Source organism: Homarus americanus, unplaced genomic scaffold (genome assembly GCF_018991925.1).
Source record: "Homarus americanus isolate GMGI-L3 unplaced genomic scaffold, GMGI_Hamer_2.0 scaffold51859, whole genome shotgun sequence".
NCBI lineage: Eukaryota > Metazoa > Arthropoda > Malacostraca > Decapoda > Nephropidae > Homarus > Homarus americanus.
The window spans coordinates 1140735-1154636 of NW_024711292.1; the positions used below are offsets into that span (position 1 = coordinate 1140735).

General features: G+C 41.2%; 1 protein-coding gene across 4 annotated transcripts in view; it reads right to left on the minus strand.

The window, feature by feature from the left end:
- Positions 1-13593, minus strand: part of LOC121869506 (nocturnin-like) — a 36969-nt gene extending 23376 nt beyond the window's left edge. Inside the window, exon 1 of one of the 4 annotated variants that reach the window (XM_042370901.1) lies at positions 12638-13593. In XM_042370901.1, the coding sequence (XP_042226835.1) occupies positions 12638-12801 (164 nt within the window). In that variant the 5' untranslated portion in view covers positions 12802-13593. Of the gene's footprint in view, positions 1-3593; positions 3726-4244; positions 4292-10877; positions 10973-12637 lie in introns of those variants that run through there. The other 3 variants (XM_042371078.1, XM_042371249.1, XM_042371168.1) reach the window with 3 other exon arrangements.
- Positions 13594-13902: the final 309 nt, after the last annotated feature.

Consider the following 13902-nt stretch of genomic DNA (forward strand, 5'->3'; position numbering starts at 1 on the left):
AAACTAATTAAAAAGTCAAACCATAAATCAAACTAAACAAGAAAACCAGAATTAAATTACGAGCTATTATATAACCCAGGATGGAAACTGGCTACACAGGTTGGCAGGATGACCAAGGTACACAGCGGGAAGGTGACGTGACCGGGGTGATACAGCCCCCACCTCGCGTGACCTGCAGTGTCTCCACACATCTCACGAGGTCACGTCACCCTTCTTTACCCTCCAACCTTGGTGTTCAGAAAATTCGACGGGATATAATGATTTTTAATTTTTAAGCTTAGATATTAATTATGTGTTAAAAAATCTAGATATGATCAGTAAGTTTCGGTAATATTAGATAGGTTTCAGTTGGATTATATGTTTCATAATATTAAATAGGTTTCTGTAACATCCAGGAATTTTTGTAAAATTTAATAAAATACAATAAATTCTGAGAAGTTTCGATAAGTTTCGGTGAGATGAAAGTAGTTTTAGTAAAATTGAACATGTTTCAGTAAAAATTATTAGGAGTGTACCATTCATAAAGTCGCAATAATTCTCAGTAATATTTAAGTTTAAGTAGTTTCAGTCGAATTATATAAGTTTCATTAAGACTCGATAAGCTTCAGTAAGTTTCAGTAAATTGTAGTTATTTAAAAAAACTATTTAATATTTTTGTAAGATTCAATAAGTTTTAGTTAGGTTTAATGAGTTTCAGTGTGATTTATTAAGTTTCAATTAGTTTCAGCAAATTTCAGAAGCATTCATTAGATTTAGTAAAAATTGGTGTTTTATAAATATTTTTTAAGATTTTGTTCGGTTGCTCACCGTGGAACTCATTGCACGGCATCATTGTGGCGTTTGTTCGTTAAGAAAGAACCACTTCTGGTACATGGAGGCTCTGCTGATTTCACTTTTTTCTCACTCGCTCTTACGGACTTTATTCTTTTTTCATCTAACCGAGAGAACCTTAGACAATATTCTATATCTTCGTACATTTATTGATAACACTTAATGTAAGCACAAAACCTAAAAATCTTTATATTTCCTGCCGGAAGTACTTCCCAATGAGGAAGACTCCCCCCCCCCCCCGGCGTGTGGGCGTGGCCTGAGCACCATCTACCAATAACGTCTCAGGAAACACTGCTTCGATGCCTGAGCCTCGATAACTCCCGCTCACAAAACCGGAACTTCTTTTTGTGTTTAACTTTTCAACGCTGTGTGCATTGATCATTAAGAGGTAATTCTCTCACCTTGGTTCTTAATCTAGAGTGAAAAAGGTCATAAGTAACTTCCTAGAGACCTTGCGTGCCAGGAGTGAATCGTACAGGCTTGAATGTGTTACAGGCCAAGCAAGATGTTGCCCTCGTAAATATATCTCAAACCACTTTCTATGCATGACATTCTGACTCGGAGAATATTTAATAGGAGATAAACGTTCATTCACAATGCGAGATGTTATCCATTCTTATACTTTATTTTTAAATAAAGGAACAAATATTTAAAAATACAAAATAATGATAAACTTTTAACATTTAGCAAAATTTAATTTCGGAAGAAAATAATGACTATAATAGTGGGTCAGAAGCGGGATTTATGATTATTATTATTAAGTTGTCAATATTCGCTGTTATTTTCTTGGTGTGATGGTTCTCCCAAATGAAAGATTCTCGATATTGCGAACTACATTTCATATACAGTATAATCATAGTGAACGGATTGAGGTCATGGAGACAGTTCATAAGAAAATAATAAGTAATGTAGGATGTAGGCTAGGACTGGACAGCTCCTAACCTGGGTCCTGACTCTCAGAACTTCATAATAACGAATATTCCTTTTAAGTGAAGAACCAAGAATCTCACTGGTTGATTTTTTTATTCATCACATAGCTAGCCAGCCTATTATAAAACATGCGGTGATGCACGAAGTTGATACGAGTCAAAAGCAACCCAAGTTAACACCACCGAGATTGTGGCCAGTGCACCTAATTAGGGCCAATTGCAAGAACAGTCGTTGGGTGTACGACGCCGTTTACGATGACCTTCTTGCTCTGATCTTGTTTCAGGAATACCACCCTTTTGAAGCTCTGGAGAGATCTCGAAGTTTCGATATTTTGAGTACAGCACTAGCTAATAATTCCCACCAGGAAACTTGTTTCAAGACTCCTCCAAAGCTTCGAAAAGTGCAGAATTCCATGTGTTAAAGGCGATATTGCTGAAAAAGACCAGGGCAAGAAGGTCATCGTAAATGGCGTCGTACACCCCATAACCGTTCTTGCAATTGGGCCTTAGAGAAAATTTAAATTAAATTATATCTGAATCATCTGGTACCAGCAGGTGGTGACTCCTTACAGCAAGAGGTCTCTGAAGGGTTGACAATGGTACTGTGAAACAGTTTGTGGGAAGATGTAGATATTGATATCAAAACAGTTTATATAACCAGAAAAAATGGATACGAAATGAACAATAACATTATTAATATGGCTGAGCCAAGCGGGGACCTTGACTCTTTAGTGGCACCTGATCTATACAGTAAACATCTCAAGGAATTATTATAGAACTTTTAGTACCATCTGCATTACAACATGTAACATGGTGTTAGTACCACGATTATATTTGTTTATTATTTTTACATTTGTCATAAATATATACACTTATTTACAGATTAGTGCAGTTGAAATGCAATAAGCGGGTGTAAGCGATACAACATGGCTGTTATAGTGAAAGAAAAATTACAATTACAGTCAGGATCATGTTGTGATATCAAAATATACAGGGTGTCCCATTTTATATAACTGGCATATTTAATTATTTTCCGTGTTACAGATAAAGTCCTGAAGATTGTAACTATGGAACGTTACGATGTGCCAACGCGGATTAATATTGTAGAACTCAAAATTAAATATCTCTTGTTGAAAATCAGAGAGCACTCAGAAGGTAATTTGAACGCAGAGATGCCCCGTGTCGTAACACTATTTTCACCTTCATAAAATATTGAATGAAGGTGGTAACGTGTGTTCATCTTAGCACGTGAGACGTCGTATAATAATACACACATAAAAAAACTGCCGTTAGCTGCAGCAATTGACCGAATTCCGAAGTCGATCTTTCACATCAGAAAATTGAGGTGGTCTCTGGCGTATTACTCCACAAAAATCTTCTGTGACCATATAAATTCCGTGTTGGCACATCGTAATATTCTATAGCTCAAATCTTCAAGTTTTCACCTATAACACTGAAGAATAATTATTCAAATATACAGATAGTTCTTAGAAATTTATACAATAAAAATGTGTTAGATATAAATGGGACATGCTGTATAATCATTGCAATGGTATTTCCTATCAACGTGACAATATATGTTATACAGTAATGTTTTCGAATGGTACAGTAAAAATAAAAAAATAATTGTTATAAACATCTTAATACTTCGACAATGGGTTTCTTTTGAGTTAATTTAAGAATAAGGTCACTTCCCACTTCGACTCTCCACAAAAGTCTGTTGCGCGTCCACACAATATTATGTACCTGTCAACGATACAAGGATGGGGAATAACTAAAAAAGAACATTGGAAAACTTTTCCAAGGGCTCGGTATGTTCATTTCATCACCTACCTAGTGAAGTGAACGTATCTAGTTGTCTACTTCTGCGTGAAGAGTTTTTACGTATTAGCTCAAGTCAACTAGTTGGGTGCACTCTTACATCTCCATTTAAGGATTGTTTATCTTAGAGAATACGGACTCATGCCTGCCACACTTCCAAATGTCCACAAGTCACCATTAATGTCAATATCACCTGTAATTACCCCGACAACTTTCTTGTGGTTAAAAAAATACTAAGCTTGTATTTCTCTCGTTCGTTGGAAATTTAAAACATACTGAACTGTTCATTTATGCACAACACAGTTTTTCATTCGAGACACAAAGATGTTCGATACAACGCTCGCTTCCTGTTCTATGGGTCGATTGGTTTGATCTCGGGCACTCCCAGTTAACCCAGCTGTAAATAGGTACCCAACTTTCCAACTTTAGGAAGTGAGTGCAGTACCAGTCAAGCTGCCTCCTTACAGTGCATCGAAGGCTTAGTGATAGTAAAGGAGGAAACCGGAGTAACCAGAGGAAACATGTTAAGTTTGGTAGGGTCACACTGGATCACACACCTCCCAAGCAGGACTCGCACCCATGGCATAGTTGGGAGAAAAATACGCGCGTTACCGCTGACCACCAACACCCAAATTTCCATAAAATAATGTAAACTTTTCTCACCGCAAGGTACATTGAGAATGACTGCACGTTAACCCCACCAGCGTGCGTGCTGGATCACTACTATGCGGCAGGTTCAAGGTTCCTCTGCGGCATCGTCAAGGCCATGACGTCGTGCCGCCGCCCGCCGCTGACGTCACTGCCCCCCACATGCTGACGTCATCACAACAGAGAAGCAGCACCTTAACACACTTTCCCTTTACTCGGAACACGGGAAAATGTCTTTTTTTTGTGTGTGTGCAATGATCTAAACACGGAAAAGAGTTGGATTACACACGTTTCTTGGTGACCTTACAGTTTTGGTTATACTGTGTGCGTTTATTGCGTTTTTCTGTGAAATAGTTATGTATCGTTTAATTCGTCTTCAGACTTATTGGTGGCTGTAAGAATCCTGGGGCTTAATTCTCAAACAGTTGTGCGTTGTTTTTTTTTTTTCGTTTACAGAGTTATGACGATGGTAGTCTCTCTGTCTGCTATCTTTGTGTTGTATCTTTCGTGAACTAGATTGATGCGTTGTCACTTTTGATTCCGAGTCGTTCTGAGTTTGTTAAACTGGTTCTTTGTTATATACATGTATGAAATACAGATATATGACAACCGTGGGATCACTTTCACTTAACCATATTGTGATTGTAAAATCAAAAGGTCGAGGAATCACCCAGTTAAGACGGTTAGAACAGTTACTTAATTTTCAGAGTCTTTAAGTCACTTTTGTTTTGTTTTCAAATTCCGCTCAGCTGGAGTATGCAACTTTAAGTCTGTGTCTTGAGTAGTTTCAGTTTTCTTTCCTCATGAAAAGGTAGATTCAATTTTATTAATTTTAGTAAATTAAGTTTTTTTGCTTATGAATAATTTGATCCGATTTTATTAATTTTAGTATATTTGGGTTAGGTCAGACTAGGCCATGTTAAGTTACATTAGATTAGGTCACGTTAGGTTCTGATACGTTTAGTTAAATGAAACTTATAAAAAAATAGTATCGGTACCTCTACACATGTTTGCAACACAGGTAAGAAATTTTCATTGAACCTGGGATGATGTAAATTAGTAGTCCCCTGTTGTCATATATACAGACAACAGATATGTACCGTCCAATAACGGCTATGGTGACCTGTAATGGAAACAAATGGTTTTTTTCGGCTGCTATAACAATAAAAAGATAAGCATATACTTAAGCTTTTAAGTTTAACTCTCCCCTGGACACAAAGTTTATATTTCCAAGATGACCTTAACAGCGAACTATCAAGGTGAATGTACCCAAGACTCACCATTATGAGAATTACTGTGATATTTCCACTCTGAGTCTCTGCCCTACCTACAGTATATGACGACTTACATCCGTCAGGTTCTTCCGGGTATGACGTGATGAATTATCCCACACTGTCTTTATGCCTGTAGTATTAGTAGTACTAGTTAAAATAATTCTTGTTCCCATTGTTGTTTTTTCTAAAAAAAATTTTAGCAGCATAATCATCTCTCATGAGGACTTTTGACGGCGACCAGAAAGACAGGAAGAGACGACAACAACAACCGTACATCAGGCAGCCGCATCATGTACAGGTATGTCCCCACAAGGTCGCCATCGACAGTGACTTCCGTTATGAACACCGGCACCTCTTTCCCCTCCCACCCCGAACACTATGTCCATCTCTATCACCATGCCCATTCCCCACCACTATGTCCATATCTAACACCATGCCCAACTCTACCACCATGTCCATAATATGAGCACAATAATACATACCTAACCCAATTTAACGTAATATAATGCAATGAAACCCAAGTAGCCGAACGTAGTTAACATAAACCAATCTAACCTAACCTAATACAAAATAACCAAACCTAGTGTACCTAACCTAATTTGTTAAAAAATTTCGCGCGGTCTGAAAAATGGCAGATGAAATTTAATGGGGACAAATGTAAAGTACTTGAGGCGGCGTCACACTAGTATTTATATTGTCAACTTTTTCATTACTCGTCGATTTTTTCACGAATCGTCGGTGTTGTCGTTGGCTTTTTGTTAAACGGTACAGACCGTCTGCACTGATGACTCTCACAACTTACCGGAGTCAACTCGAGATCTATAATTGATACTACAAATAGTTATAAAAAATAAGCAATTTTTTACTTAAAATGTAAAGTTAAAATTATGAATTAGTTATTACTCTTCTTCCCAAGATTACTCATAATGTTCAATTTCGTAATTTTAAAATGGCAAAAAAAATCATTTATTTACATTTTGACAACGCGGGAATAAAAAACAACATGACGGAGCCAACAGATAAATTAATTTTCCAAGTATGGACACTCCTCTCCGAAGAGTTATTGTTGGACCAGATAAGGCAGCGTCGCTGTCTCTGGGATCACCAGGACCCTTCATACACCAAAACGGGCGTAGAATTGCTGCGCTTTCTTCGTCAGTTGAATCCATCTTGTTTGTTGACAGGTGTCGAACGAGGGAAACTGGCGAGTTGGTTCTAAACGCATGTGTGATGGTGCTCAACAAAAAGTTTGACGATTTTCTGAAAGTTGACAAAAAATCGACGAAAGAATGCCAATGTGACGCCGCTTTTATAGTCTAGGACTCTAGGAGATGTAAACCGAGAAATCAGATATCAGATGAACAACGTTGTTATAGAGAAATACGATTGTGAGAAAGATTTAGGAGTACTGATAAGTAGGAATCTTAAATCAAGTCAACAAACAATGTGTATTTACTCGAAACAAGATAAACAAAGTACTTGGGTTCATACAAAGGAGTGTTAGTTACAAGACTAGCGAGGGTATCCTAAAACTATATCTTGCGCTTGAGACCTCACTTGGATTACGCTGTTACAGTTCTGAAACCGTACTACAGAATGGATATAGAATCCCTGGAAAGAATTCAGAGGAGAATGATAAGGCTAATCCCGGGCAATAGGAACCTTGAGTACAGAGACAGGTTAAAGCATCTTAATATGCACTCCTTCAAGAGATGTAGAATGAGGGGCGATATGATCGAGGTTTATAAATGGAAGTCAGGGCTAAACAAAGGTGATCTGACAAAGGCACTCAAACTATCAACCAGGAGCGAGCACGTAACAATGGTTTTAAATTAGATAAATTTAGATCAAGGCGCGAGATAGGTAAACATTGGTTTGGAACAAGAGTGGGACGAGTTACCAAGCATAGGTTGGATGGCTTTATGAGCGATAGGGGTTGGGTGTAAACGAGACTGCGCAGTGTGGGCCAATAGGCCCGCTGCAGTTTCCTCCATTCTTATGTTCTTAAGAGACTTACTAAGGTACAGCGTGTGAAATGTTATACAAGTAGTTCATAATGAAATGAAACCTGACAATTATTAATTTAATTCCATTTTTATATTGTGTTTCTTGAGCTAAGTTGGGCTAGGTTAGTGTTAATTTATGTTGGCTTAGTTTACATTAGTTTCGCCTAGGTTATGTTGAGTTAACTTAGGTTAGGTCGGATTAGTTTAGGTTAGTTTGGGTTAGGTTGGGTTAGTTTAGTTTAGTTTAGGTTACGTTGGGTTAGGTTAGGAATTTGTTTGATGACAATGTTTTTACGGGTATTATCCAGACAGAAAGAGAGCGATGACTCAAATAAAGCCTCACCATCTTGCTGTAGTGTCAAGATATGGCAGTAGTTAACACAGTAGGAGTTAGTGTGCTAAGCAGAGGTGAGGTTCGTCCTGTGTCCATTAGTGACCGTGATGAACGTGAACTAGGCGTTGTTCACCAGACCTTGACCTTCATGTCTCTCCTAGTTCTAGCCCACCACACTGTACCACACACTACCACGCCTCCTATTCCTAGCCCGCCGCTCTTTAGCTTGCCTCCTAACCCACCACCCTCTACCACGCCACATAACCCACCACCCTCTATCACGCCTCCTTATTGATGAATTTGACGCAATTAGGCAAGTGCAAACAGGCACTAGTCGATCCATAGTTTACCACGATGAGATGTATCAAGTGAAACATGTATATGGAGCAAGTAACAAGATCACTAGATTACAAGATGTTGTAACCACAGGATTAAGGTTAGGATATAGGTACCTCTGGCAGTATGTTCCTCAAGCAGATGTAAACAAGACTAAATGTAAGGTGTGTGGCCAGACAAATGGCCACACACTTGAACACTACGTCCTCGACCGTGTGAAGATAGAATATTTTAGGGACAGGTCCAAGCACACTGTGTGTGAAATGGCACAACACTTCATCTCTAATGGCAAGATAGCCGACATATTAAGAGTGTATAAACTTTTTTGCACTTAGTAACTATATCAGTTCTCATGTATAGAACCAAATACACAATATGCTTGAAAACTTCTCACGCAAATGTGAATAACAAAGTGTGCAGCCAGACATACTGCCTCGCACGCCTGTACTCACGCAGTTGTGAATAAGTTACCCTTTATGTATAGAACTAAACAAATAATGTAATTGAAATACTGTGTATCATTCAGTGCCATAGTATCCTGACCACGGGGGTTAATTATTATGACCCTTTGTAAACTCTACTCTGTAATCCTTTTGAACTACCGCTCACAGGATGAGTGTGGGGTGCACAATAAACTAGCTGCTGAAAGCGGCAAAATCAATAAAAAATCAAATCTCCTAACGTTTAACCCACCATCCTCTACCATGCCTCTTAACCCACCACCCTCTACCACGCCTGTTAACCCACCATCCTCTACCACGCCTCCTAACCCACCACCCTCTACCACGCCCCTTAACCCACCACCCTCTACCACGCCTCCTAACCCACCACCCTCTTAACCCACCACCCTCTACCACGCCTCTTACCACCAACCCACCCTCTACCACGCCCCCCACGCCTCCTAACCCACCACCCTCTACCACGCCTCCTAACCCACCACCCTCTACCGCCTCCTAACCCCACCACCCTCTAAACCCACCACCCTCTACACGCCTGTTAACCCACCACCCTCTACCACGCCTCCTAACCCACCACCCTCTACCACGCCTCCTAACCCCACCACCTCTACCACCCACCCGCCCTAACCCACCACCCTCTACCACAACTCTTAACCCACACCCTCCCACCCTACTTACCACCTCTACCTACGCCCCTAACCCACCACCCTCTACCACCCTTAACCCACCACCCTCTACCGCCCCTTAACCCACCACCCTCTACCACGCTCCCAACCCACCACCCTCTATACCTCTACCAACCCGTCCTAACCCACCACCCTCTACCACGCCTCCTAACCCACCACCCTAACCCACCACCCTCTACCACGCTCCTTAACCCACCACCACCACGCCTGTTAACCACCACCCTCTACCACAACTCTTAACCCACCACCCTCTACCACGCTAACCCACCACCCTCTACCACGCCTGTTAACCCACCCTCTACCACGCTCTTAACCCACCACCCTCTACCACCCAACCACCCTCTACCACGCTCCTTAACCCACCACCCTCTACCACGCCTGTTAACCCACCACCTCTACCACAACTCCCACCACCCTCTACCATGCTCCTTAACCCACCATACTACGCCCCTTAACCCACCACCCTCTACGCCCCTTAACCCACCACCCTCTACTACGCCCCTTAACCCACTATCCTACCACCTGTTAACCCACCACCCTCTACCTCCTTAACCCACCACCCCTACCGCTCCTTAACCCACCACCTCTACTGTACCGCCCCTTAACCCACCACCCTCTACCACAACTCTTAACCCACCGCCTCCCCACCACCGTCTACCACAACTCTTAACCCACCACCCTCTACTACGCTCCTTAACCCACCACCCTCTACCACGCCTGTTAACCCACCACCCTCTACCACAACTCTTAACCAACCACCCTCTACCACGCCTGTTAGCCCACCACCGTCTACCACAATTCTTAACCAACCACCCTCTACCACAACTCTTAACCCACCACCCTCTACCACGCTCCTTAACCCACCACCCTCTACCACGCTCCTTAACCCACCACCCTCTACCACGCTCCTTAACACACCACCCTCTACCACGCTCCTTAACACACCACCCTCTACCACGCTCCTTATACACGTCTTATACCATCTCTCACTTTTGAATAACAATACACCCGCAACGCCAGTATGGGGATAAAACTAAGAGTCTTTCAGAAACTCGACCCTGGAGGTGTCGTAAGAAAGGGGAATCTAAAATTTTTGCACTTTATGATCAGTAAAACTACCATTCATGGTAACTTGATTACAAAAAACGCGGGCAGAAAGGAAAAGGACTTCGAGGGAGTATATGGGAAACGGGGAAAAGACTTCCAAGATAACAATAACAGATGGCGGAAGGACTCATTAATATGATCAACATGTTGAGCAAAGTTGTTATATTTCCTGTATATGAAACTTCACTATTAACCATTCTTACAAATGTTTCTTATGGTTTATCTGTCATAAAAACGTGAGAAGCCCGGCACCTGTGCTAGTATTAGCTACAGCGTGCAGAAGCTGACTAATGGCTGTGTTAAACTGTAAATGAAAAATAACTATTCCTCAAGTGCGAAAACATCCATTAGTCAATAATCAGGTTTGGAAAAGCGAGCGTTACGCTAACTAAACTTACCAAAACATTATAGAAACAGTGGCATGGAAAATAAACCGAGTTTACCTACCAGTGTAAAGTGTGTTCTCTTCTGAACTACAGCAAAACAGCACACGATTAAGACTGAGGTTGGTAGTGTAGTAGTGTGGCAGACTGGGGAAGTAATGTGACCCCCGGCCAGGGTGTACAGTGACTCGCTACAGTGTTGCCACACCGGGATGATGTAATGTACGGATTATAGTATTAAATGTGCAGACAAAGTAATCTTTTCTCTTACCTGGGCATACACACATTCAGACAAACATACCTACAAATACAGTATACACACATATACTGGACGTGTATTTGCCGTGCCCACACAGTCCCGTTGGTGTGTGTTAATCGTCATACATCTTATCACTGGCCTTGAACTTGGTTATCACCGGAGACAAAACCAAGTTTTCATACCATATCTGGACCATCAAGCTCGGTCCACCACCTGAACTTTACCACAACAGACCAACAGGAAAGCCTTGAGCTAATAATTAACACACAAGAGGGGTTGTAAACGTGAGCCATTACTACCTCCATGTATGACCTTGTTTGGAAGTTTCAGTTAAAAAAAAGTCCTTGATCTCTGACTTCCAGATGATGAGGGTGATGGTGTATCAGGAAGCGGAAGTCAACGCCAGCCACGCGGAACGGACAGAGTGAGCGCGCGCCAGAAAACAAAATACATGTATGATTTTTGTCCATTTGATTAGTGAAGTACATAGTATTGAGTAAACAGTTTTAAATTAGATAACAAGGAATTCCTAGGTGATATATGCGTGTGTGTATGAATGACTTTTTTGACAATTAGAGATAATACAGTAATAAACGTCGGTATTTCGCTATTATCTCTATATAGCATGACACACAAACAGTATTGTGAGTATATAAGTAGTTAGAAGGGGAATATTATAATACTTAGGACTATAATTGACGAACCTTGAGGGGGTATTTAGGCGTCACTGGTGTTCCCTCTCTCTCTTCCTTGTGTAGCTGTACGTTAATTTTTGGTTTCATTTTCTTCTCACTCACTTGCCTGTCTACGTCTCGTTCTCTATTGGTCTTGTTAATCAGTACTGACCATCACAGCTCTTCTTTTTTTTTCATCAATCTTCCAACGTTATATTTGAGCCTCTACATTTTATAATCGCTAAAACATATTATTACCAAGCAAGCTTTGCCGACATTTTGTTGTAGTGTATCATTGTTTCTCAGCTACACTACCGTACACCATAACATGGGTTGGGTATATTGTATATCTTTTCTTTTTTTATAATTTGTAACTCGGGTATTAGTGATGATTGATCCCCTGTTTAAGTTAATTATTATCTATTAGTGAATTAAGTGTATAATCAATTACTAAAAGAATCAATGTTAGCCTTACTCAGTGTTTTGTCTTCATGAGGAATAAAGAGTAGTTTCGTCACTTGTCTGTTAATATAGTGGTGAGGAACGATTGGCTCCCGGCACCTCCCTCCCCTCAGTTTATCAAATGGTTTACTCATTTATTTATTTTACTTTATTTTGCGAAGTTTTAGGTCTCGAGTTTTTCTTGATTTTTTTTATCCTAGATTTCTGAAAAGATTCTTTATTACAATCCTTGTTTGTGTTTGACTCCGTTATTATTTTTGTCTGTCTCTCCCTCTAATATGTTTCCAAACATATTATGATTCTATTTATCTAGTGCATTTTTACGAAAACCACAGTTGTCAAAAGGCTGAACCATACTGAGGAATAACCTTATTGTCTAATTCACATCCGTTAATTTTGCTCGAATAAACAGTTTAATTTAACACTCACCTGACGAGGTACAGAAGCAGCTGCTTGGGCGGGACGTAGGGCTTCTGGTCATCGGGCACTTGCTGGACGTCCGAGTCCTGTCTGTCTCTACCGGAAGTGAGAGAGAGGTGGGCGAGGTGCTCGGCTATCTTGAGCGACTCGCGAATTTCCTGTAGGGACAACATCTTGAGCGTCCGCTACGAACACCGCCCGATTCAACCCTCGAATCTCTCGGTAGCTGGATAGTTCAACGCCTCTGTCCTCCTGCGACACCTTATTTGAGCGCCCCCCTCACACTATCGACAACACCGGCAGGCTAGAGAGACTAGGTGGATAGTTCGACACCTCGATCCTCTGATGAAGTGGATTGTTAGACGTCTCTATTCCCGCGACGACCTGCTTGAGCGCCCTCCGTGACCTAGCGACACCTGATGATTTCAACAAGCTCAGGAAGTGGTAAGATGCCTCGATCCTCTGACAGATGCCAGGATAATAGTTCAACTCCTCGATGTAGATAACTAGAGGTAAGGTAGATGGTTGAACGCCTCGATGTACAGTAGATAACTAGAGGTCAGGTAGAAGGTTCAACGCCTCGATGTAGATAACTAGAGATAAGGTAGATGGTTGAACGCCTCGATGTAGATAACTAGAGGTCAGGTAGAAGGTTCAACGCCTCGATGTAGATAACTAGAGGTCAGGTAGAAGGTTCAACGCCTCGATGTAGATAACTAGAGGTCAGGTAGATGGTCCAACGCCTCGATGTAGATAACTAGAGGTCAGGTAGATGGTCCAACGCCTCGATGTAGATAACTAGAGGTCAGGTAGATGGTCCAACGCTTCGATGTAGATAACTAGAGGTCAGGTAGATGGTCCAACGCTTCGATGTAGATAACTAGAGGTCAGGTAGATGGTCCAACGCTTCGATGTAGATAACTAGAGGTCAGGTAGAAGGTTCAACGCCTCGATGTAGATAACTAGAGGTCCAACGCTTCGATGTAGATAACTAGAGGTCAGGTAGATGGTCCAACGCCTCGATGTAGATAACTAGGTCAGGTAGATGGTCCAACGCTTCGATGTAGATAACTAGAGGTCAGGTAGATGGTCCAACGCTTCGGTCTGTATAACTAGAGGTCAGGTAGATGGTACAACGCCTCGATGTAGATAAAAGGTCAGGTAAATGGTTCAGTGCCTCGATGTAGATAACTAGAGTTCAGGTAGATGGTTAAACGTCTTGATCCTGATTCAATAATAGACAGAGTTCTCAGGTCGCCACATCAAAACTTAAC